The sequence below is a fragment of the Bos indicus x Bos taurus genome, chromosome 22, assembly GCF_003369695.1.
Source record: "Bos indicus x Bos taurus breed Angus x Brahman F1 hybrid chromosome 22, Bos_hybrid_MaternalHap_v2.0, whole genome shotgun sequence".
NCBI classification, from domain to species: Eukaryota; Metazoa; Chordata; class Mammalia; order Artiodactyla; family Bovidae; genus Bos; species Bos indicus x Bos taurus.
This window is the reverse complement of record NC_040097.1, coordinates 19951629-19977359: the sequence shown is the minus strand read 5'-3', so window position 1 is coordinate 19977359 and position 25731 is coordinate 19951629. Positions and strand designations below refer to the sequence as shown.

At 39.4% G+C, this 25731-nt stretch overlaps 1 protein-coding gene across 8 annotated transcripts in view; it reads left to right on the top strand.

Moving 5' to 3' along the window:
• Positions 1-25731, top strand: part of FHIT (fragile histidine triad) — a 1526080-nt gene that overhangs the window by 709490 nt on the left and 790859 nt on the right. For all 8 annotated transcript variants that reach the window (XM_027523187.1, XM_027523188.1, XM_027523189.1 and 5 more), the window contains one exon: positions 1862-1980. In XM_027523187.1, the coding sequence (XP_027378988.1) occupies positions 1878-1980 (103 nt within the window). In that variant the 5' untranslated portion in view covers positions 1862-1877. The remainder of the gene's footprint in view (positions 1-1861; positions 1981-25731) is intronic.

Sequence of the window (25731 nt, the reverse complement as noted above, 5' to 3'; positions counted from 1 at the left end):
TAGGTTGATCATAGCTTTTCTTCCAAGGAGCAAGCGTCTTTTAATTTCATGGCTGCAGTCACCATCTGCAGTGATTTTGGAGCCCCCCAAAATAAAGTTTCCCACTGTTCCCTTTATTTCCCCATCTATTTGCCATGAAGTGATGGGACCAGATGCCATGATCTTCATTTTTTGAATGTTGAGTTTTAAGCAATTTTTTCAGTCTCCTCTTACACTTTCATCAAGAGGCTCTTTTGCTCCCCTTTTCTTCCTGCCATAAGGGTAATATCATCTGCATATCTCAGGCTATTGATGTTCTAGAAAGCAGAATTTGTATATTGAGGCAAATTATCCATACTATTTCTTCATACCTGAAATGTGTTAAATTCTGGCTATATGGGTACTTCTAAAGTAGATGGATTTTGCATAGCTCTCTGTTAACTGTTGGGTCACTGAAAACATTAGAGCCATTAAGCAACTGCACACTTATTGGTATGCTTTATAAAACAGTCCTCCATTTTCTCATGTCATCCTTTTTGTAATCCTATTTCTGTTTTCCCATGAGGATTCAGTTTTCATCAGTTTTGTAGTAGGTTTGTTCCTGAATTAGAAAGCCAAAGTGGTTTCCCAAGGTGGATGTGTATTTTCTTCCATTCAGAAAGAAACTCTGTCGTGTATAGACATTGACTCATAAAAAAATCATTCCTTGGTACCCTGGATGTCAAGTGTCAAATCGTGCTTCTCCCCATCTCCTTACCCAGCCCCAGCCTGTGGCCCTCCCTAGGAAGGAGGATGTGAAACACTTCACCTGTCTTGCTCCATACTACCTCTACATCAACCAGGAATTGTTTTCATTTTGAACTCTATTTTGTTTCTTCTTCTTTTTCCTCGAATTTTTTTCTCCTTTTTTGAAAGTTTGCTGTAACAGTTCTCTGGGAGTACACACATGTTTTTGTAATTGTACACAAGGTCAAACAGTGTTTGTACTTTTTATAAATTGCTTTTAGATAAACAAAGATAAAACCATTTGAGAAAAGAGAGACCCCAGAGATACCTCTTTAAGAATTAGAAGGTTTATAGTCAATGCTTAACCATGAAAATTTTCAGCTTAGCAAAAATGAAGCAGATGGGTAAAAACAATACCTGTCAGATTGGACCTAGGGGATTTAAGGTGGCTACTTGAAGGGCAGAGGGATTTAAGAAGACTGTTTTGGTTGTCTGTGTGTGAGCTTTTGCTTGAAAACACTAAATCCAACAGTAGGAAGAGTGGGATATTTTAAGAGGACTTACCCAGACTACATCTTCAGTTCAGTTCAGTCGCTCAGTCGTGTCCGACTCTTTGCGACCCCATGAATCGCAGCACGCCAGGCCTCCCTGTCCATCACCAACTCCCGCAGTTTACTTAAACTCATGTCCATCGAGTCAGTGATGCCATCCAGCCATCTCATCCTCTGTCGTCCCCTTCTCCTCCTGCCCCCAATCCCTCCCAGCATCAGAGTCTGTTCCAATGAGTCAACTCTTCGCATGAAGTGGCCAAAGTACTGGAGTTTCGGCTTTGGCATCATTCCTTCCAAAGAGATCCCAGGGCTGATCTCCTTCAGAATGGACTGGTTGGATCTCCTTGCAGTCCAAGGGACTCTCAAGAGTCTTCTCCAACAACACAGTTCAAAAGCATCAGTTCTTTGGTGCTCAGCTTTCTTCACAGTCCAACTCTCACATCCATACATCTTAGTGAACATTAAATGTGGGGCAGCTAAATGATGTCTTCTTGATAGCTAAGGATCTGTAGTAATAGACTCTGCTTTCTTTAAATTTGTGTATGATCTGAGTTTCTCAATGGAATTTGATGAATGTCCGTTTTCTACATCCTCTTCTCTTCCAGACTTCAACCTGAGGAAATGTCGTTCAGATTTGGCCAACATCTCATCAAGCCCTCGGTGGTGTTTCTCAAAACAGAACTGTCCTTTGCCCTGGTGAACAGGAAGCCTGTGGTACCTGGACGTATCCTTTTTTTTTTTTTTTTTTAAGAGAGAAAACAGACCAAATGAACACAGACATGAACCCCTAGTATCCAACCAAAAAGGTAAGCAAGGAATCCTCCTGCCTCCCCCTTTGGAGAAACCAGGTAGGACAATAATCACATTTATTCTGAATCCAGTTGGTGGCACCAGTAATATGCTTGATCAACGCTGCAAAACTTCTGAAAATGAGTTGCTTAGCAACTGTGGCTTTGGAGGTGAGTTTTTGCTTGACCTTTTCACTGTTGTAGCTGTGTAAATAAATAGGTGCTTCTAAAATGGATCCAATGAATATCCTTAGCACTTTGTTTTCAGGTATCAAGTGTGCACTTTAATAGTAAGATATGAGATTGGGTGGCACACTTGTGATGTGGAAGTAAGGTGTTACATGAAGATTTGAGACTGGCTTGGTTTCTTTACCTCTTGGAGATCATTCAAGCTGTGAATTTTAATTGCATTCAAACACATAAATATACTATAATATATATATATATTTTATGTTAGAGTCTGAGATAGCATTTCCTCTTGGAAAATATCCCAGCTTCTAGATCGCTGTCTGGTGCCATTGGTGATGTGGGGTATTTTATTTCCCTCTGGCCGTCGATTTCAGTAGAAGCTTTATTCTTTGCAGTGGGAGAGGCACAATTTGGTGAAATGCTCTGGAGAGTTATTTTTATGTTGTTGAAAGTACCACTCGTGACTGTATGTGGATGACATTTGTACTAACTCTTCAAAAATTTTATTTCCCCCCCACCCCAACTTAATTTACTAGGCAGAAGGCAGCAAAGTAAGAAATGTTGTATTTTAAGATAATAAGCATTTCCACATTGGGACATGCTTCTACTTTGAAATGAATTTCTCAGTAATTTTGAGTATATAAAGGTGTCAAGATTTTTTCCAAGAGTGAGTTATATCTTTTTTAATGCGATTTTTGAAAATGCTTGAAAACTTGATGAATCATCTTCTTTCTTGACCATGTAACTACTAATAAAACATGCAGCAAAAGATAATTGTGGTTTTTGTGGTAGACTCCCAAATTTCTTGATTTGAACTTTTAACCTAAATAAATTTCATAAATTTATAAAACTAATGATAATATCAATAAGCTAGTAAATAATATATATTTTCCTTGATAATATTTAACTTTTAAATTTAAAAAATTTAATTTTATAAGTATGTAAGATCAGAAAATTTCATCTTCTATTTATTAAAGTAAAAACTCTAAAATGATGCAGAATGCTCCTATAAAATGATAGTTTTTAAGTTGTATAATATTTTCATATTGAGTTTCTCCAAAAGACCTTGAAGTTCTTGAAATAACATAGGCATTTTATTTTCTCATTTGATTTTGCTGCAAGTCTGTGGTTGCCTTTTTCCTTTGAGGAATATTTTTTTAAGCAAAATGTCTAATTCCTGTGTCAAAAGGATAATGTTTAAATGCCATCTCTCTTTGGGTATCAGTTTTAATTGACTTTTGTTAAAGAACTGAGGGAATTTGGGATAAAAATGTGAATTTAGATGAACGAATCTTGATGCTTTGGACTGACAGAATATGAGGTTGTAGAGCTGCACTTTTTTCAAAAGGGTTAATAATGGAATGAACTTTGAATTTTTTTAACTCCTGTATTGATGGTAAGAAACTTGATTTTTCCATGGTCTTTTTAACCACCTCTGAAAGTGTGCTGTGTAAGACCTGGGTCATATACGTGTTTGAACTGAAATAGAGGTGTCTGCTTCAAGGAAAATATTTATAGTGAACAATGAGCAGTTAGTGATGACTAGTTTTGTTCCAGATGGCACTGAAATTGCCATTTTGAAAATGAGTCCTGGTTGATTATCACCTCGTTGAGTAAATGCCAAGGACAAGGGGAGCACTGTATTAAAATCAACAACCTCAGTTTGTTTGGAAGGTAGCAAGAAGGACTCAGCTCTGTCCAAGGCTGCGAATGGTACACTCAGTGCATCGGCGTACTCTGTAAAGCTCTTTTACGTCTACAGTGTTTAAGGTAATTTCAGGGGCAGTGGATAATGGATTCAAGTAATCCTTTTTATATGATGATTCTGAAACTTTTTATTTTACTTTACCTTGGTAAACTCTCTTAGGTGACAACTGTGAAAAGAATTTTAATAAGTTACTCATCTGCTTGCGTGAAGTAATATTCTTTTGTCCTGTGATTTGGAAATTGAAGCAGTGAATAGCTCTGCCTACTAACATTTCATAAAATAAAGGGTGAAACGGTTGCAGCAGACCATCCCTGCCCCCCACCCCCGTCCTCCGCAGTGCTCTACCCTGCCTGCCTAAAGAAGCCCCTTGTTGTGGGTCTTATAGGTCTTCTGATTCTCTACCCCTGGACTTCCCCAGCCCAGCCTACAGCTCTCTCTAAACCACAGCTCTGATGTTATCACTCTCCTATTCCTTCGCAAAAAATCACTGTTGAATATAATGGATATCCTTTTATCTGAGAATTGTTCAGTCGCTCAGATGTGTCCAACTCTTTGTGATCCCATGAACTGCAGCACACCAGGCTTCCCTGTCATTCACTATCTCCCAGAGTTTACTCAAATTCACGTCCATTGAGTCGGTGACGCCATCCAGTCATCTCATTCTCTGTTGTCCCCTTCTCCTTTTGACTTCAGCCTTTCCCAGCATCAGGGTCTTTTCCAATTTGAGGATAAAGTCCAAATTTCTTAGCATCCCTTTAAAAGATTTTCATTATCTTCACTCACCCTCCCCACTTTCCAGCTATTTCCTTAAAGAAGTGTTGTATTTTCCTTTACCTGCTGACTCCCGCTCTTCCTCATGCTTTTCTCTTCACCTCGAGGTGCTTCCCTTCGTTTTCACTTGAACTAAAGTGCTTACTTCGATACCTGTCCTGCCCTCTTAGGGAAAAAATAAATTCCATCCTTTTTGTGACACTTGATTCCTTATTCACATGTTGATTTATTCAACAGTTTATTACTGAGCTACTCTCTTCCAGGCACCATGCCAAACACTAATCCCAGTCTGCCCCAGACTGTTTGTGTATGTGGAGTTGCGTTCCTGGGAAGAGGTGGGCGCAAAATCTACTCTTAGTATGTCTCTTGTTCTTAGCACCCAGAATATTGTGTTGACTGAATTTAAAGTGAATCTGTAAACATCAGGAGCTTGTGGACAGTTTCAATTAATACTGAGACCCTGCCTTTCCTGTATTCCCATGCACAAAGCCATGTCTTATCACCATTTTATTCCAGATTTATTAGTATCTCATCCAACTTTCCCTGTATGCTCTGTCAGTTACAGTCCTGTTTACACTGCTGTTATGAGTGTCCTGTATTAAGTCTAAATGCAGTGAATGGACTGATGGCAGATGGGAAGAGATTCTTTTCCATTTTTTTCTGACTGTGTTAATTGGCCAATGGACGAGTCTGTATTTTAAGGGCAGTATATTGCTATCTTATGAACTGGAAAATTCTATTTTGTGTTTTTGATTTATTTTTTAAAAGAGTGTTTAGGTGGCCTCTGGGGAATGTGCCATTCAGAAGAGACTTGTAAATGTCATCTTTGAACTTGTGTCCTCTCTTAACATTTTGCTCCCCACTCCTCAACCTTTTCTTTTTGACTTTGCTCACTGGCTCACTTTATTCTTTCCTGAGGAGGAAAAGAACCATCAGATCGGGGCCTGCAGATATGCTTTTGAAGCAAGGCTGTTTGCTTCCATTCTCAGAAGAGCCACTTACGTCCCTCCTCGTCCCCACCTAAAGCAGACACTTCTGCTTGTTGCAAACAGTGTTTAAAGTTGATTGAATAGGCTTTGTCCTCTGTGGTGCAACACTCTGGAAGCATATGTCTGAAGGTCTTTAATCCCTTAATTTCCTGTTGCTGGAAAATGCTTTTCAGGGAGTCTTGGACAGAGAACAGAAGCATTTTGGAGGTTGCATCTTCAGAATTCTGCAGCCAACGTTTTATTCATGTAGTTGGTGCAGCCCAGCTATTGTTCGTGGCTTGAAAACATTTGAGTCAACGTGGTTAATACTTGTCTCCACTCCGCTCCCCTTGCATCAGGCTGTGTCTACCTCTCATCTTGAGGTGAGCATGAAAAATGAATTTGAGCATTAGTGGAATCCATTTGGGGACTGGGGCTTTTATTGTAAATAAAATTATTCATTTGTTATGTCCTGTAGTTTTCAGCAGACCATGTATTGATCTTTGAATTGCTATTCAGCATGGCATACGGGGCTCTGACATAAGCGGAACATGGCCACGTTTGTGGACAGGTTGAATGCGTTGTGTAATGACAGAAACAAACCTCGCTTGCTGGCCATACTATATTATACAAATCATTTGTCAACAGTTTATTGAATCTGTTATTAAAAAGAGCAGATTCTTCCAAGCGGGAGCATTACACACACAATGTTATCAGGGCCCAGCCACGTTAGGATGATACATTGAGGACAGCCTTACGAAGTGTATTTGTGAAGAATTAGACTAGGTAACTTAAAGGACATTTCTGCTGACAGAAACAAAAGTTTGGTGCAAGGGAAATTGTGTTCTAAGGTCCAGCTTCAATAGATAAAAAAGAAAAATCTGGCAACTGCCTTTTATACAAAATTTTACCTCCCTAAGCGAGCAGCATTCTGTTTTCAGGCCATTGCCATATTGAGTATTCTTGAAATAAAGGAACAGATAATAAAAATAGCTTCATTACTTAACAGTGCTTCTTACGGAATAGATGCTATAGATAAAAGTGCCCTTTTAGTCCTTCCGTAAAAATCAGAAATATTTGTCATTTCCTGAGTAGGGTGTAATCTTGTGAATTTCTTTAATTGTTCAGGAAACTGCAGTTATTAGTGATCTCATGATTTTTTCATTTCTGAAAAAGAGTTTCTTTTAAAACCTTCCCTGTGCAAATAAAATGAGTGCAAGCACTATTTTAATGTCTTTATTACTAAAGATAGACCTTTTTGCTCTAGAAATTTCCCTAAACATATGCCTACCCCAGCCCCCCACCCCTCTACCATTTTGGGGCCTGTTGTATATTACCCAGCTTAAAATACTCTAAGAGACGTGTTCAAAGTTGAGCATACACCCTTTGTCCTGAGCTGAGTAGTGGGAAAAGTTGGTTTCCTTGTGGCCATATTTTTCTTGACTTTATTTGGCAGATTGTTGTTTCTAAAAGATCTGCAAGCAGCAGTGATTGCTCAGAGTGTTCTTATGCTGTTTCTTTGGAAGGAATGATGCTAAAGCTGAAACTCCAGTACTTTGGCCACCTCATGCGAAGAGTTGACTCATTGGAAAAGACTGATGCTGGGAGGGATTGGGGGCAGGAGGAGAAGGGGACAACAGAGGATGAGATGGCTGGATGGCATCACTGACTCGATGGACGTGAGTCTGGGTGAACTCCAGGAGTTGGTGATGGACAGGGAGGCCTGGCGTGGTGCGATTCATGGGATTGCAGAGAGTTGGACACGACTGAGCGACTGAACTGAACTGAACTGATGGGAAAGGTTTCCATATACATGTGCGCCTACCTTTGGGTCAGTAGAGTACATTGCCTCCAGCTTGAACAGTTTTTACAGCATGCGTCAAGAGGAACACAGAAAGCTCTTCTGTGCTTTCGGCATGCACTAAATTGACTGATGTCTTTTTTCAGTGTCCAGAACCTAGCACAGAGGATCCTGCCAGCCCCCATTACAAGACGAACCTTGTGTGACTGTCATCTGTCTTGGCTTGTCGTCTGAAGAGTTACTGCTCAAGAGAGAAAATATGGTTATCTCAAATGCTGTTTCTTGGGTTGGTAGTGAGCTCACAGTGTTGAGTAGGATTCTGAGGCTGTATGCAGGGGCAGTGGGCAGTAACTGCCACAGGTAGCAGAGTAGAAAGGCTCCTTGCCAAGATTCTTCCTCTCGGGCTTATTTCTCATTCTTGGAGCTGAGACTGGCATCTTTATTTTTTATTATAGACAGAATGATGGATTGTTGGCACCTGACACTGAAGGGTTTAGTAGAGTGTGTGTGTGTGTGTGTGCGCAACGAACATTTGAAATTGGATGGAGAAAAATGTGTGGATTTTATAGATTTTGCCCCAGTGACTTCAAATAAGGGTGACTCACTCATGAAACAGTGGCCTGAGGCATGTATACACTGGTCTCTAGACTTCATCCAGCCCCCTTCCTGCTGTCCACCATCTCTCCCTGGCTCCTTGCAGCCTGCTGATTGGTGATGACACTGGTGAGTGGTGATTTTGTGGTTCACTTTGTCCCTACACTTCATCCCTTATTTGTGACTGTTTTCCTTTGACCTTGACTGCTTCTCCGTAATAGGATTTACCTTCTAGCTTCAGGACCTACTGTGAGTGGGGTGAGATGAGCTGGCTTGACCATGGTGATGCATTTGAGGAGGAAAGTCCTGATGGCTTTTAAATCAGAGCTTTTAGGAGGTTTCTGTGTTCTCTTAGAATTGCACAAAGCCCACAGAATTATTTTACAACCAGAAAAAGATACCTTTGCCACCTGCTAGTCTCTCACAGAACATAATCCTATTAGAGTGTGTGTATGTGTGTATGTGAGTGAGTTAGGGAACAGGAGATGCTCTGTCTCCAGCTCCAGCAAATGGTGGGATGATAATTATATGTGTTAAAATAACACTTTGAATAGTCTTCATATTAATTGCAAAAATGAATATCCTGTATAGAATGCCATTCCCCATTTCTATTTATTTCCATGTGAAACTTTCCTCAGGTAATTTTAAACTGTCATGGTTAACAGTATCTGAACTCGTTCATTATATTCTGGGCATATTTTTGACCTGCTTCCCATGCAAGCTATCAGATTGTGAGCAATAGGAAAAGGCTGGTCATGGTGTTGCCAGCCTTGCACTTGTAACAGAACATAATTAGAAATAATGAATGGAATAATACATCATTATTCACAAGAAATGTCATGTAATTAACTCAGATAATGCAAAATATATCCTAATTTCCATTTGGAATGAAAATAGATTTGTTAGAACATCAGTAGGCAGTTTAATGTTTATCCTATATTTTCATACACATATCAAAACTGTTAAAATCTATTGAATGAATACACATGGATTTTCCACAACACAATAAGTCAAGATGGCTTTCTTTTGCTAATAGAGTCTTATGTGTATGCCTTGTTTATTATATATACATAATTTATATATATGTTCCAGTCTTAGAATTAGCATAATTAATTTATATTTATTGCAAATTAATGATCTAATTTATTTACTTAGCTCCCATTTCCTTTCTCAAACTAATAGACTGAAAAAATAACTATAAATTTGCAAATGGCTCTTGGGCACAAATCCTAAATTGGCCTTATCCTCAGAACTCTCTGTAATAGTAGGTATCTGAACTAGTTTTGCCATCTAAATTGTTTTCCTGAGATTTCTGTTCCAGGCTTTAAATATGCCTTGAGTCTTGGCTTGGTTTAGATGGACCCACAGCTGGGGATCGCGTATATGGCTGGATATGTCTTAGGCAGAGGAATTATTTTTAGATACAGCAATTAATATGACACACAGCAGTGACCAATGCCCTAATGTCAGTGTAATTCCTGGAAGTTCTCTGCTCTGTCACAGCATCATCCTGTTAATTTCTGCTCTGTGGGAAGATCTGGAGAGACCCAGGGGAAGAGGCAAAGAAGTGTGAGCAGCTCCCAGGAGGCAGTATGGACAGAACTGTTATAATATTTTAATAACAGGAGTGGGCATGCCAGTGTATGCACTCAGTTACAGCCCTGGTTTTAGAAATGAACACTGACAGGAGGAAGCTTCGTTTACATCCTATGGCTCAAGCCTGGTATTTGCTCTTAAACACCATGGAGACTGGCATATAATAGCAGAGTCACCAATGAATTAAAAACAACAAAATTCTTTCTTTGTTTTAAATGGCTGGCTTCCTCACAGTGGAATGGTAACTGCCTAACGCCATTACAGGGGAAAACTTAAGTGTAGCAGGAAAGGATTGAGGCAGTGGTTTCTTGGTCTGTCTGTCTCATGTGTGTGACTGTGGTAGGGATGAAGAGTATGTATATACATGAATTCAACTTGCTTATATCTTTTATGGAAAATAATGTCACAGAAATAAATTAATTGAAAGACGTTTCTGTTGTTGGCACTCAGTCACGTCCAACTCTTTGCCAACCCCGTGGACTGCAGCATGCCAGGCTTCTCTGTCCTTCACCATCTCCCAGAGTTTGCTCAAACTCATGTCCCTTGTGTCGTTGATGCCATCCAACCATCTCATCCTCTGTCACGCCCCTTCTCCTCCTGCCCTCAGTTTTTCCCAGCATCATGGTTTTTTTTCTAATGAGTCAGCTCTTCGCGTCAGGTGGCCAGAGTATTGGAGCTTTGATGCTGAAATTGAAAGAAGCGAATTAAATAATATTTTATGATGAGCAATGCATTGTTGAGGTCACTATTTTGTTCTATCCCCTCTGACCGGTTGGAATGGGAAGACAGGGTCTCAGGCCAGTGTCGGCTGTACTTCATGGGAGTCAAGACTTCACCCAAAACTCTGGATCCTCATTCTGTTGCTCTTTCTCCCGCTTCTAGTTGCTGTCCTATGTGCTCCAAACCGTTTTGTTCCATTGGTTAGGTGTTTTGAGGCGTTCATTTCCCTGGAGTCCTAAACATCCCCATTATTCCTGTTTTCCAGTGCTATATTACAGTCAGTCTACACTCTGTCATTCACAATGTTTGCTGCCATTTTGGTGTCTTTGTTGTTTGGTTGCAATCGTCATCATTTAGGAATAAGACTAACTTTGAGGACTTCTGAAAAGCCTGTGTGGCTTAAGCGTGACTCTGCAGTGCTGTGAGTGCAGGGCCGAACACCTTGCTTGGCAAGCAGCATAATTCACTCCCAGGTAAGATGAGCCCAGGAAGAGTGACATTCAGCTGGTTCTCTACATTTTCTCTTTTCTAATAGGTTTCAAAATGGCTGTAGTTACCAAGAGATCTTTTCATCTTTGAGATTTATTTCCAGTTCAAGAGATTTGTTGAAACTAAGAATTGTCTGTTGAGTGCTAATACTTTAACAGTAAACCATGGATCCCCTTCCATTTACCAAAGATGATTGCTTTCAAATTTATTAAATAAGATGTGTCAAGATAAAATGAATCAACAGAAATTACATTAAATTCTGAAGCATGTTTCTCATGCCGACATCTATTAATATGATACTAGTTAGTATTTTCTGTTCTGTTTAGGGGCCGAATGACTCCTAGAAGCTTTTAAGTCATGGAGCTATAGCTGCAATAATGAAATTGAAATTCAGGGCTGGAACAGACAATGAGTGGGACTTTTCATATTGCCCTGGAGTGTGAACCTAAACAGAAAGGTTGACATCATTTCTGGTGAGATACCCATGTGTGAGAGAGAGCCACTCTCATGGCAGCAGCAGACCCAGACGCACCTGTTGAATCCCACCTCCATGCTCACAAACCTTGTAAGGGGAGAAGTGGTCAGGGGAAGTAGAGAGCAACGAAGAATGCTGAGAGGCTGTCCTCTAAACTCTTTTCTAGAGTGATTATTCCTACCCCTCCTCCACCCCCCACCAAGTGTCATGTGCTCAAAGCCCTGAGCTGGGGCTTGTTTCATCCTTGATGAAAGGATGCTGGTGTCTTGTTCCTTGGAGTGATGCTGGCTGAGCAGAACCTGCAGGCTGTGTTGACACTGCTATCCACACAGTGGGGGCACAGTGCAAGCCCAGGCTCTTTAGGGCCATAGGAGGCTTCCCCTTTGCCCTACAGAGATTAGGATTGCACCCGAACATAGGCCAGTGCTTGCTTCTCATCTGCCTATTTCTGAGTAGTGGGTAAGGAAATCGGAAGAGGCTTTTTGCAGGGCAAGGAGAATAATTTTCTTGAGAAGAAGATGGGAGCAACTTTTCTAGTCCATCCCAATTTCCCACAGCCCCTGGAAGAAACACACAGATACCTCCCCTGGTTCTTATAAACCCCATGAATATCAGCAGTAGGTGCCACAAGGCTGGTCAGGTAGATTTGTTGTTCCAACTGAGGCACTGGCCTGTGGAGAAAGTGATTGGATCATAAACCTCTGGCAAAGTTATAAAGGGAGACATGACCATCATTTTGTGAGTGGGTTCTCAGAAGCAGATAGAGTGAAGGTGGAACTTGAAGACCTTCAAATCTATGAATTCTGAAACATGCAGAGACCACCATATTTGCAGAAACTCTTGGCAGATGGACCTGGAATGGGGCCAGGGAAACCTGCCCTTCACCTACTGACACAGAACTCTGCCTCCAATCCGAGTAGTTGTCAGGAGTTGGGGAGAAGTTGGTAGAGAGCTCTAACTGCTCAAGGTTCCATCTCAAATGTGTGTTAGACAGGACTGGAAATTTTAATCTGAGATTGGATTGTTGAACACATGTTGTACACAAGCGTCATCTCGGGATGGTCCTCCTCTTTAAGGTTTCAGTACCACATTTACTTTTTTTCTTTGTGGCATTAATCATATTTGAACTTACTATATAACTCCTTTGTGTCTCAGGCTGACCAGAATGCAAGCTCTGTGAAAGTCAGAATTGCTGTGAGGGTGGGAATTCATGACTGCCTCCCCATGTGCCTGGCATGTGACAGACAACCAGTAAATATTTGTTCAATGAGTAACTATGGTTGACTATCTGAAATTTTTAGCTTTAAAACCTAAAAAAGACAAGGGTCCTCACTTAGCAAGTAGAATAATGTGATAAATTTTTACACCTGGCAATTCAGTATGGTGGTTAGGAGTATCCGCTTGAATTTTTACACATCTCCACACATGCACACACTCACATGTGGATGCATAGTTGAAATTTATTGTTCCAAAGTGCATGGCTTTGAGAGAGAGGACTAACAGGTGGTTTCAGAATGAAAAAAAAAAAAAAAAAATACCTTCCGTTTGTCCATCCCAGCACAGTGGCTAAAGATTTCTGTGTAGATTCCAGCCAGGCCAGTGAAACCAGCCTTTCTTGGCTCAGCCCTGTATCAGAGATGATATTTAATATTCTCCTAAATGTCACAAATTAAACAGGGTTTGGTATCTCAGCAGATGATGAACTTCAGTTTCCCAAGATTTTATTTTTCACCATCTTGCCTTCCTCAGGGAGTCTAGGGCAAGTGCGTATGCAATTTCTTCAGTCCTTCAATCAATTTTTATGGCCCCTTCTTGGCTTCTCACACATACAGGTTCTCTTACATATATGCTTATTTATACATCTTTGTTTCTAATGAATTCCTTTGATAAAGCCTTTTTTAGATTTATTGTTATTTATACAGCAACCAGGGCATCACTGAGGCAGTTTGTCTACTTGGTTACTTCCTGAAAGTGTTTAGAAAATGACTTAAGTTGGCTAATAAAGTGTAGTGAGTTAGTAAGATTAAGTGCTTTAAAAATAAGAGCAAACAAGCAAGAGTCAAAAAGAAAATAAGGAAAATAAGATAGAGCCAAAAGTGAAAGTAGGGCATGAAATAGATACCAAATGTCCATAAAGTTGTCAGAGATGGGTTACAGAGTTGGCCCTGAACTCTCTGGCACCAACCTAAGGAAGGAGAGAGAGATGCTATCCTTGAGGTAGAAATAGGCTGATTGTTCAGGAAGTGCAGAAACGTGACCAACAACAGGGATAAGATGTAGTTTCTGTGGCTCTTTCCTTACGGAAGTGATGCCAGAACTTGTAATGGAGAGCATCCTCAGCATATCCTTACAGTGCCGCTTGCCATCTCCACCACCCCTGCCCACGTGTGCCTGGACCTGGCATGACCACTTCTCTACTTCCTCATTTACACCTCCCAACCACTTCCCTCCTCTGCCCTTCAACCTAACATCACACAGCACCTGGCATGGGCTCCTTAACATAGATATTAGACCACATTATTCCCTGGCTGTAAGATTTTCAGTGGCTGTTTCTTTCAATTAGAATAGCATCTCGAGTCTTCACTTGGGCCTCCTGGGTTTCTGGCTGTTGCCTCAGTGAGCTGTTTCAGCCACTGGGCTTTTGCACCAGCCTTGTCTTCACCAGGAATGAGCTTCCCTCTGACCCTCTCATGCGTGCCTCTCTGGTTCTCATCTGCTCTGCTCCAGTCCCCATGTCGTCACCTCCTCACAGAGGCCTTCCCTGACCCCACTACAGAACTCAAACCATGGAAAGCAATAATCAGTGATGATTAAAGACGGTCTCTTCCTGTCCCGTGACCAGCATCATTGAACATACAGGGAGGAAAAAGACTCTACCTGATAGTGGGTCTAATATTTTGTGTACCCTCTTCCAGTGCAGAGCCATTTATACTTGTTGAAACTGCCAGTGAATTTGGGACAGGGAGTTGGAGAACTGGTTTTTAGTCCGATCTGGGGATTCTAGTCAAGTGAGTTCATCTTTTTTTTTTTTTTCCCCTAATCTAAAAATAAAGATAGCTTCCTGGACTAAATCAAGATGATGTGTAAGTCAGAAGAATGAATGGATTTGGCTGTGAAAGCATGGCATAATAATGCCACTTTTTTCTTTGTCATTATCCTGACACTTTGAGGCTAACCAAGGGCTTGGGATTGGATAAGGGGCGCCATTTAATTGTGGCCCAAAGTTCATAAAACTGAAGCTTAAACCAAATTAATTTCTGGATTTCTATGTGAATATCACATAACAATTGGAATAACCCCAAGCCCACTTTTAAACTACTCAATTAAGAATGGTATTAAAAAAATACCCAGGATTTAAAATAAACCTGCCAAATGATGAGAATTTGACATTTTATGAGCCTTTTTATTTTTTTCCCCTGTAAGATGTGTTTAAAAAAATTATTTTCTACTGTCTTTAGTGCCTGGGAAGAATATGTAAGTGAGCAATCCTGGGGTTCATTCATGGCTGAGAGTTGCTTTGCCACGGTGATTGCTGAATCTTCCCGGGGTTTAGATTAGTCTAAACCAGGGGTCTGGGTGCTCCACTCTCATTAATTGTAATGGGAGTTACTGTGTACATCTCTCTCCTTCATACGCAGCACTGAAAAATGACCCCCTCATATCACCTTTGTGTCTTGCTCTTTGAACTAATTTTAATGTTTTTTTTTTTTTTTTTAAGTGAAACATCTCTGTACAAGCCTCAGGGCAATAAGATTGCTACCAATTTGCTGATAAGCAATAGTCCTTCGTTTTGCAGTGTTCAACCTATACATGCTGGAGTGATTTGGGCCCAGAACTGACTGACTCACTTTATTTCCAATGAAACTACTCTTTGCCCCCTTTTCTTTCTTTTCTTCATGTCTTTTTTTCCTTTTTACATCTCAGTGTCCTGAATATAATAATAAGTACACAGTAGGTATTCAGCACTCATGGAGCTCTGAAACTACTAAAATGTTACTGAGAAAAGAGGTTAACCTATATTCAAAGCATTCAGTATTCTCATTGCAGTCTTTTAGTAACCAGCTAATGAATTGCCTGGCTAAATAAATGTTTTGTTTAAATTATGTCTCTGTAAAAAGCAATCTAGTTTATATCAGGTGTAACAGATTTTTAAATCTTGCATTTATTTTTTCTAATTGTAAGAATATCTTTCCATTATAGAAAATAAAAACTATCCATAATCTCATTACCCAGAAACTACCTCTTCCAAAATTGCAGTTTATTTCTATCTAATTTTTTTCCTATTTTTTGTGTTTCTTTAGGAAAGATAAATATTTTATAACCTGATTTTTAAGCTACTATTGACATTTTCTGATGTTTTAATAACACTGAGATTTTTATTAATGAGTTTCTAGTGTACCATATGGATCTACTCTAATACTCACTATTCAAACCACATGTAAGGAATATTTTAGTGAAAGGTCTTTGGTCACATTCCTGATAAATTTCTTAAACTGGAATCATTTGATAAAATGTTATGCAGTATTTAAGCTGACAAATATCCCCAAATTTGTTTTTTACCAGCAACACATGAAAATATACATCTCATGATAGTCTCTTCAACTTTGAAAGTTTAAGATGTAGGGGCTTCTCTTAACCTTTGCCAATGTGATAGATTTTACACATGTCATTGTTTTCCATTTAAATTACTTAATTGATAATATGATGAACTTTTCAGTGTGTTTATGAATTATTTTTAATGACTTAATTATTAGTGTCCTATTTGTGTATTTATTAAAACTCAGCTTCTAGGAATTAGCCCTCTCCCTGTTTTATTTGTTGCAAATATTATTCCTACTTTGACTCATCCTCTTCAGTTGCTTATGATAATTACATACAGAAATTTCAGTTTTGTTGTAGTTAAGCTTGTCAACTTTATCATTTGTGAGGTTTTCCAGTTCTTTTAAGCTTACAAAGCATTTCTATGCAGAGATCAGTTAAATATTTATTTTCTGCATTTAAAAAAAATATTCTTTTTCTTTTTTAGTCTACTAACACCAAGAATTTCATAGTACTTCATAGGCATGCTTTAAAAATTCACTTTATCTTCCTGGCAGCCCTTTGAAGGAGGTAGAGATTGCTATTCCCAAGTTATCAGTGAAGAGACTGGGGGTGGGGCACTGCATCAGATAGCCTGTTTCCAGAAGCAGACCTGTGCTTTTTCATTCTATAAAAAACAATACGAACGGCCCCTGACTGAAGATGGTTCAGCTTATGAGTTTTGGGCTTTAATATGGTACAAAAGTGATACACATTCAGTAGAAACCATATTTAGAATTCTCAATGTGGTCTTTCCCAGACTAACAAAACGCTCTATCATGTTGCTGGGTGCTGGCAGCCACCACAGCTCCCAGTCAGCCACACAGTCAGAAGGATTAGCAACCGATACTCTTCAACCCAGACCATCATTCCTTTTTTCACTTTCAGTTCACTATTCAATAAATTACATGAGATAGTCAACGCTTTATTATAAAGTAGGCTTTGAGTTAGATGATTTTCCTAAATGTAGGATTTCATCAAGGTCCTTCATGAGAGTTTGACAAAACTGTACAATATTGCCACTCTGCAAAGCAATATTTTTGTTTGTTTTGGAAAATATGCTTATCATAAAAATATTGTTTATGTTACCATGATGTGGATTTATTGTTTGAATCATTAGATAGTATTTTCTCAGTTCTAATTTCTACTTAAATATCAATAGATAGAATCCACATGAACACAAGCTCTTTGGTGTTATCAATCTTTTCACCAGTTTTACGGGGTATGAAGACTGAAAGTTTTGTGGAGGGCTCCTCAGCAGCCACTCCTTTGCCTCAGCTCCAGTTTCTCCTATTGTCCTGACTATTGCTGCTTTAATTTCACAAAGCTCATCTCCTAAGGGCATAGGTGATTTGGAACACAGAAGTAGTAGCCATAGGGCTGAGGGAGTGTAAGCTTTACCTCATGCCTTTGTGTGAATCCTAGCTCAGCTCCCCATGGGTAGGATTCTTAACCCAGAAGTTATTTCAGCTGTCTTCGCTTTAGTTATCTCATGCTTAAGGTGGGGTAATGGCATCTGCCTCATGGGGTTGCTCTGAACATCACGTGAGCTAACATAGGTAATATGCTTAAATGGTCCATTGAACATATATGTGTGTGTGCGCAGTTGTGTCCAACTCTTTGCTACCCCATGGACTGTATAGCCTGCCAGGCTCCTATGCCCATGGAATTTTCCAAGCAAGAATTCTGGAGTGAGTTTGCCATTTCCTACTCTAGCCCTGGACTGTATGAAGGGTCAGATATTAGCTATTTTGTTAGGTTTCTAAGGAGTTACCAGAGTTCTAGAAGACTGAAATGTGACGTACTATTCCACAGGGTTCTTAAAGTTTTCCTTTTCCTCTTTCTGAATATTATTAAAGCCTGAACCTCCCTTTCTTGTCTATTTTCCTTAGCAGGACAGGGTCTATGAAAGTGGACTTTTTTTCTTAATTGTGTGGTTAGTTCCTTTTGGGGTGGGGTTGCTACCAGAATGCCTTTTCTTCCTGCAAATCCATAAGTACTAAAGCTATCACCCTCCTCCCCCACGGAATTCCCTTGGTTGTTTGTGATTCACATCCTGTAAACATATAGATTTTCCTTCCTCTCTTGGCCACCATATCAAGTATTGCTGTTTCTACTTGGTACCTATAAACAGGGACAGGACCTCCTGTGCATGCAGGAGGCTCTGCAGCCTTCCTGCCTGCTGTAATCAAAGCTGCCTCCCACTCCAGAGCACACGGTTGTCTTTCTCTATGGCTCTAACTCACACTAGAATCATAGTACCTTTGCCTAATAACATGTTTCTCAAGCCACAGTCCTGTGCTCCGAGGACAGGGTTTTTTCTCCAGGCACCAGTGGTTGATCTGTTCATCTGTAGCACCCACTCTCTCGTCCACCTTGTTTTATCTTCTCTTCAGTCATCCCCAGTTCCTTCTGGGGGATGTGGCAACAGCTGCATTCCTGCCAGGCGGCCTCTGTTCATATGCCCTTCTGTCAGATTAAGGCTGGTCTTCCCACAAGGGACTCCTCATGGAAACACCAAAGACTAGTGTCAATGCAGGAGGCAGAGGGAGACTCCTCAGGGTCTACTGATGCCTGTGGCATCTCTGGGTGTCTGTCCAAATGCATCCAGATGGTCTCCTTTTCCACTGAGGGATTGAGGAAGATTCCCCTCTCACTGGCTTCCAGCGACATAACTGACTCTAGAAATAAAATGTCTGTGATAAAGACTGGAGGATATTTAAACTCCAAAGAGAATCTTAGCTATTCTAAACTGAACACATTTGTCTTTTTTTTCTTTTTTATTGTGCTAGGAAAATCATTTTGTGAGTTAAATATTTTGGACTTCACTTATTTGAACCATACTTTCTGCCAATAGAGATAGGAGCTGACTTACAAGAACAGTTGCAGCATAATAGATTTATTTTGATAGTAAGTGAGAAATTGGGGCAGCAGGGAAATATTTGGGAATGTAATTTTCAAAATAAAAATGAATGAGGATTTTAAAATTTTAAACTTAAAGTTGGGGGAAAAAAAACAATTTCATGATCACCTATTTCTCTCTAATGAAAATTCATGAACTTTGCCTTCTTGGTAACACCCACAGTGTTTCTCAGCATTGAGACTTTCCCTTTTCCCAAACCATCCAACAGAAACATGCTATAGCCATAAAGACACTTTACTCCTATAATGCAGCCTGTCTCTCCCAAGAATAACCTATAAAACCATACCCACCATTGCTGCAGAAAATCCAAATCAATTCAGTGATAACAACATACTTTCCTTGCTCGCATTTTCTTCTTTCCTCACGATACATGATCAAGTCGAGGTCAATTCATTGCAATTGGTTATTAAATCCTCTCAATATCTTCTAATCTATAAGATGTCCCTACCTCCTCCCTTGGTTCTGGTGTCATTAAATCATTTAAAGACTGCAGGCCAGTTGTCCCATGTAATATTTTACTTTCTTGATCCATCTGATAATTTTCTCATCATTCAGATGAGGTCAAACATTTCTGGCAAGGACGCCAAATGGGTGATGTTTCCTATTTACCACTGTATCATACCTGGGCACATCATATCTGGCCAGTTGAATTACTTACTGTTGGTACCGCCAGACTTGACCGCTTGGGTAGATGATGACTCTCATATTGTAAAAAACCAAAACAAAACACATCTTTAAAGTTCTTAATATTTAGTGGGATAATGGTGCAGACTACCACTAAAATAAAAAGATAGAGCTGAATTTATGTAAGGAAGAGCTGTACTAGTTAACTACAGTCTCTCTGAGCTGATTAAACTAGGGAGTGTGGAGTGAGGGATTGGTAGATTTTTATAGCTGTAAGTGGATTGATAAGGTATTTGGAAGCATGTTTACTTAAGTGAGAGAGAAGTTGAGTTGATTAGTTGGTACTTGGAGGTATGTGAGTCTGTTTTTGAGTGTCTGACTTCCATCAACCAAAGCCTGTAATTGGTTGACTATCAAAAGAGGGTCATTTGAATAGGCTTCAGTCTGATTCTTGAAGCTGCTTGTTACCATGGCTACAAAACAAGCTGTTTTTTCCTAGGCTTATGGCAACATGAACTCAAATCTGAATATCTTTTCCCAATAATTTTCTTTTAGTAATTTAGTTTTAGCATTCATAGATAATCTTCGTGTGAGCCATAATATGGGACTTAACAAGGTGTTGACTATCTAATTCTATCATTTTTTATACATTTATTTTCTAGCATTTTTATTGGGAAGGTCCCCTGGAAAAGGGAACAGGCTACCCACTCCAGTATTCTGGAGAATGCCATGGACTGTATAGTTCAAGGGGTCGCAAAGAGTCAGATATGACTGAGCAACTTTCAGATAGGTGTACATAGCATTTTTCTGCAAGGAAGAACTTGACTCTTTTTGTTTTGCTTTGTTTTTTTTTACCTTTGTCTCTGCTCACCTAGTCAACTCAAGTTTTTTAAAATTTAAGATGTTATAATCCATAGTTTATATGATTTCAATGTACAAATTAACTCCATTTTGCAGCAGATACCCCTGATACAACTTCTTGTACCCTTTTAACATACCTCATTCAGTCTTTGAGCAATTCCTTATTTTCTGGCACAAAATGTTTCAAGTTCATTTTATACTTTCCCTGCTCCAGACCTGGAATTAGCAGTTTCCAAGCACTGTGGCTCATTTCAGTAGGAAATGATATTTGGAAACTAAGATCTCGATGCTGAATGTGCTCACTGCTACTGGGATAATGTTGTTTGTAGGCCCTTTTTATGGAAAGGATTAGAAAATATGTTTGTGTATATGTATATAATCTAAATTATGGGTTCATACTGATATCATCTTTAAAATCCAGCACTATGGGGGGAGGTCCATTCTCACATTCTTCTATTTCATATTTGTATCCCTCTTTCTTTCTTTCTTTACAATCCCACAGTACACTCAAAATAATTTCAGTTACAACACCAACATTTGTAAACTTCTGAAAATAAGATGAGTGGTCTGAGTTGAAAGTATCTTCAGAGATACCTTAGATTTTGTTCTAGTTACGGCTTGAATGGCTCAAAACACATGAAGAAATGCTAGTTTGCTCAGAAAAAGGTATTCTGAAGGGTGATAATCATTTTGGTAAAGCTCAGTACTGACAGAATTGTGGTAGTGCTAGTAATCATAATTAGCATTTACTGAAAGATTAAGTGGTCTTCGCTGGTAGCTCAGACAGTAAAGAATCTGCCTAAAATGCCAGAGACCCAGGTTTGATCCCTGGCTTGGGAAGATCTCCTGGAGAAGGGAATGGAAACTCACTCTGAAATTCTTGCCTGGAGAATTCCATTGACAGAAGAGCCTGGTGGGCTCCAGTTCAGGGGTTACAGAGACTTAATCCATCACTGTTGTAAGTACTTTGAATGTTTTCTCTGTTAATGCTCATAAAAAATGCTAGTTTTTAATGTTACTACTAGTTTCTTTTTTTAAAGATTTTTTTTTATGTGAACCATTAAAGTCTTTATTGAACTTGTTACAATATTGCTTCTGTTTTATGTTTTGGTTTTCTGACCCTGGGCATTTGTGATCTTAACTCCCTGACCAGGAATCAAACCCACACGCCCTACATTGGAAGGCAAAGTCTTAACCACTGGACCACCAGGGAAGTCCCTACTACTATCTCTTATTTCACTGTTGAAAGTTCTTTTGTAAAGTCACATGATTTTAACAGGCAGATATGGGACTACAACCCACATTGTCTGAAAAGAGCTCAGATTCTTAACTTCTATGTTGTATATGCACTTTATAATTAATAAAAATGCAAACTTTAATCTCCCTATTGGAACACTTTCATCTCTTATGGGAATTACTTCTTGTTTTGTCTTTCACATTAGAAGTATAAGATCTGAGACGTTAGAGATCATCCTTATATCATTTACAGTTGAATCCACAGCATATATACAGTACGTGCTACGTAAATGCTCTCATTGAATTTTTAATAATGCAGTATCATCATGATTTCCATGTGCCCAGACATTGTGCTAAAACTTTACATTTATTATTTTGAATTCTTAGAGCAGTCATTCTGGTTAGGTATCATTATCCCTATTGTGAGATAAGCAGATTCAGAAAGGTAGTGTGATTGCCCGAAGCATTTCATCTAGTAAATACTAGGGTTGGCACTTGAACCAGATATTCTTGTGTTAGAAGCCTGGTCTTTATTGTCTCCCATGGCATTTCTTTTTTGAATGAAATTCTGCCCAGTCCAGTTCTTTGGTACTGATCCTAGTGGAAGGGTAGGTATTTGACTGACTTTACAACACATGACAGAGATAAAGGCCAAAAAAGGTGCCGTTATACTGAGCAGATAACTCTATTCAAATTCAAGGTGTAAAAATAAAATGTGAAAGAGGTAAGAATTCCTAAGGGTCCCAAAATCCCTGCAAGGAGAACAAAAACGAAGCATGGCTGTTTTAACCAAACTCTTGTAGAAACTTAATGACGATTGGACTATTCTGGGCTTACAGAATATGTGAAATTGGATTTGAATTTCAGATGCCCATAATTTCAAATTGCCCATAAATTCTAGCCTTACTGTGCTTGGTTTTCAGTGCTGACTCAGTCTTTCCCTCTCACTAAGAAGACGCCCTGCTCAGGCCTCCGATTTCCCTTCCTACCCTAGGTTTCCTGCATTCTTCATTCCTGACTTTGGTTTTGTGAGTTTCACAGTAGTTCGCTATCAGAGCTGTCATTGTATTGACTGTCAGGAGACAAAGGTGTAAAGGACGGGTAATAAGAACACTGGTGACTCTGGGAATGAGTTTTCTTGGTGGTCAGCCTCACAAAGCTATAGCCTGAAATTGTTGAGATTTATCTCTCTCATTGGCATGTCTGTAAGTGGTAATGATGATAAGGATTGAATTAGTAGTTCTCCCAACCAGGCACATGCAGTACTCAGAGCAAGAAGAATCTGTCAGAAAATGTAAACAAATATCATGTCTTCTTTATCTCCATTTCCAAAGGAAAACCTTATCCATAATGTTTAAAGGGCTCACTGGACAGTTATCTCTGAAATTGAAACTTATTATTGTCAACAGAGGATGAAAGATAGTTCTGAATTAGTAAGACAGCCACAGAAAAGTCATCTGAAGGTGATAGGAAAACATAAATGGTTTTAGAGGGCTAGTAGTGGACATGCTTTTTAAGTCACCTGTCACTTACAAATGGCAAAATAGCTGATGCAGTTACATTTCATTGGAAGTTCTAAGCAGTACTCCAGGGCAATACACAAATATTACCAGTCTTTTTACAAATTCCATTTGAAATATGACAGGAGGAAGCAATATACTGACCGTATCAGATCATGGATCTGAGATCAAATGAACAGAAATGTGAATCCCAGTGCAGGCATTCTTATCTATGTGACTTTGGACAACTTAGTTATCCTCTCTGAGAATCAACCTCTACTTCTGTAAAAGGAATGGATTGAAAATTATGGGAAACAGGTCACAGAGTCCAAAGGGAAAGCTGAACAGTAGCGGGCTTCAGAAATGAATGAAATCGGGATGGCTCTGGACGTCTTGGTTGCAGAAATGACAGTCTCCTCAGGATGGTGCCATTGAAATGATGCAGCCATGCATGTCCTGGGATCACTCAAATGCCAAGAGTCAGATTCCCAGAGCAGGCCATCTGTTTGGCCTGGCCTGAGTCTCTTGCCTGGGGCAGGTGAGGTGTTTTGTTGGACTGCCTACCAGAACTGCATGCTACGAGTGAGGACAGGTATCCTGAGAGGATCTGGGTGGGAATAGAAGCTTTGTTGGTGGATACACAGATGTCTGCTCTGTGGGTTTATTGAGGAGAAGTTGAACCAGAGGTAGGTGTGTGTGTGCGTGTGTGTGTGTGTGTATACGTGCATGAGGGCATATTCCATGAAAATTATCCATGTCTGTTTTCTGAGCCAGGTGTAGAATTAGGATTTTTTTTAAAATCAAGCACACAGAATTTAGATGACAACTGTGCTTTATAGTTGTCTGTTTCAGAAGCTAAACTTCATTTCCATGAGCCATTACTCCAAAGATTGTTGGAATTCTTCTTTGAACTTTTAGGACACACAAAAAAAGCCCTCATAATTATTTTCCAAATCTTATGTAAGAGGAATAGTATTTGAGCTAACTCAGGGAGCAGAGTGGTTGGTGTGTTGAGGTACATTTTAGTACCACTGAGATGATCATTAGGATTATGTCTATATAGTTATATTTTTGTTTACATATTTTCTAAAATGATGATACATATTAAAGTAGAAAACTCAAATGTAATTTCTAAATAAATCAATGTCGATATTCATCTACTTCTTCAAAGCTTCTTCCTGAGATTCACAATTGTGATTTATGTATACATGATTATTCAGTACGGAGAAGGCAATGGCAACCCATTCCAGTACTCTTGCCTGGAAAATCCCATGGACAGAGGAGCCTGGTAGGCTGCAGTCCATGGGGTCGAGAAGAGTTGGACACGACTGAGCGACTTCACTTTCATGCATTGGAGAAGGAAATGGCAACCCACTCCAGTGTTCTTGCCTGGAGAATCCCACGGACTGGGGATCCTGGTGGGCTGCCGTCTATGGGGTCTCCCAGAGTTGGACACGACTGAAGAGACTTGGCAGCAGCAGCATTATTCAGTAATAAAATTTACTTCTGTAACTGCAGTGGAAGGGAGTTTAATTTGCCTACCATTATGGGTTATTTTGAAGTAGTCAAAATTAATTGATAAACTTAGTCAAACTCATAACCCAGAGACATTATTTCCTGTAGTCCTTCTTTATGGTAGGATGTGTCTCTTCGTAGATGGTGATACTCTAGAGTATCCTTTGTCCCTTCACATTCACTACTGTCTTTCACAGGGTTCTTCTAGTTTCACTTCCTAATTTCAAAAGCCCATCTGTTTTTCTGATTTCCAATGCTAGAGCCTGAAATCAAGCTCTCAGTATTTCTCATCTAAACTTTTATTTACCTTCTCTTCAGGTTGTTCTCTCTGTCATAGTCAGAGAACGCTTTACAAAACTCAAATCTAATTACAGGATCCCTCACTTCATCCCCAGGAAAAATCCTTTGACAGCTTCTTTTACACTCAAGACAAAGACTCACTATTTGTTTATAAGCAGGGTTGATTTACAATGTTGTATTAGTTTCTGGTGTACAGCAAAGTGATTGTTATACATCTATATATCTGTATATTTTTCAGATTCTTTTCCATTATAGGTCACTGACCAATGGCAACCCACTCCAGTATTCTTGCCTGAATGATTTCACAGACAGAGTAGCCTGGCGGGCTACAGTCCATGGAGTCCCCAAGAGTCGAACGTGACTGAGCACGCATGCACACAATATTGAATATAGTTCCCTTTGCTATTCAGTAGAAGCTTGTTGTTTATCTGTTTTATGTGTAGTAGTTTGTATCTGCTAATCCCAAACTCCTCATTTATCCCTGTTCCCTTTTCCTCTTTGGTAACCATAGGTTATTATTTTCTTTTTGATGGCTTTGAGTCTTTTTTCTGTTTTGTAAATAAGTTCCTTTGCATAATTTGTTAGATTCACATATAAAGTGACATCATATTTATCTTTGTTTCATTTACTTAGTATGATAATCTCTAGGTTCAGTCTTGTTGCTGCAAATGACATTATTTCATTCTTTTTTATGATTGAGTACTTTTGTGTGTGTATCTGTGTGTGTATGTATATATGTGTGTGTGTGTGTATCACATCTTTATCCATTCATCTGTTGATGGGCATTTAGGCTGCTTCCATGTCTTGGCTATTGTAAATAGTGCTGCAGTGAACATTGGG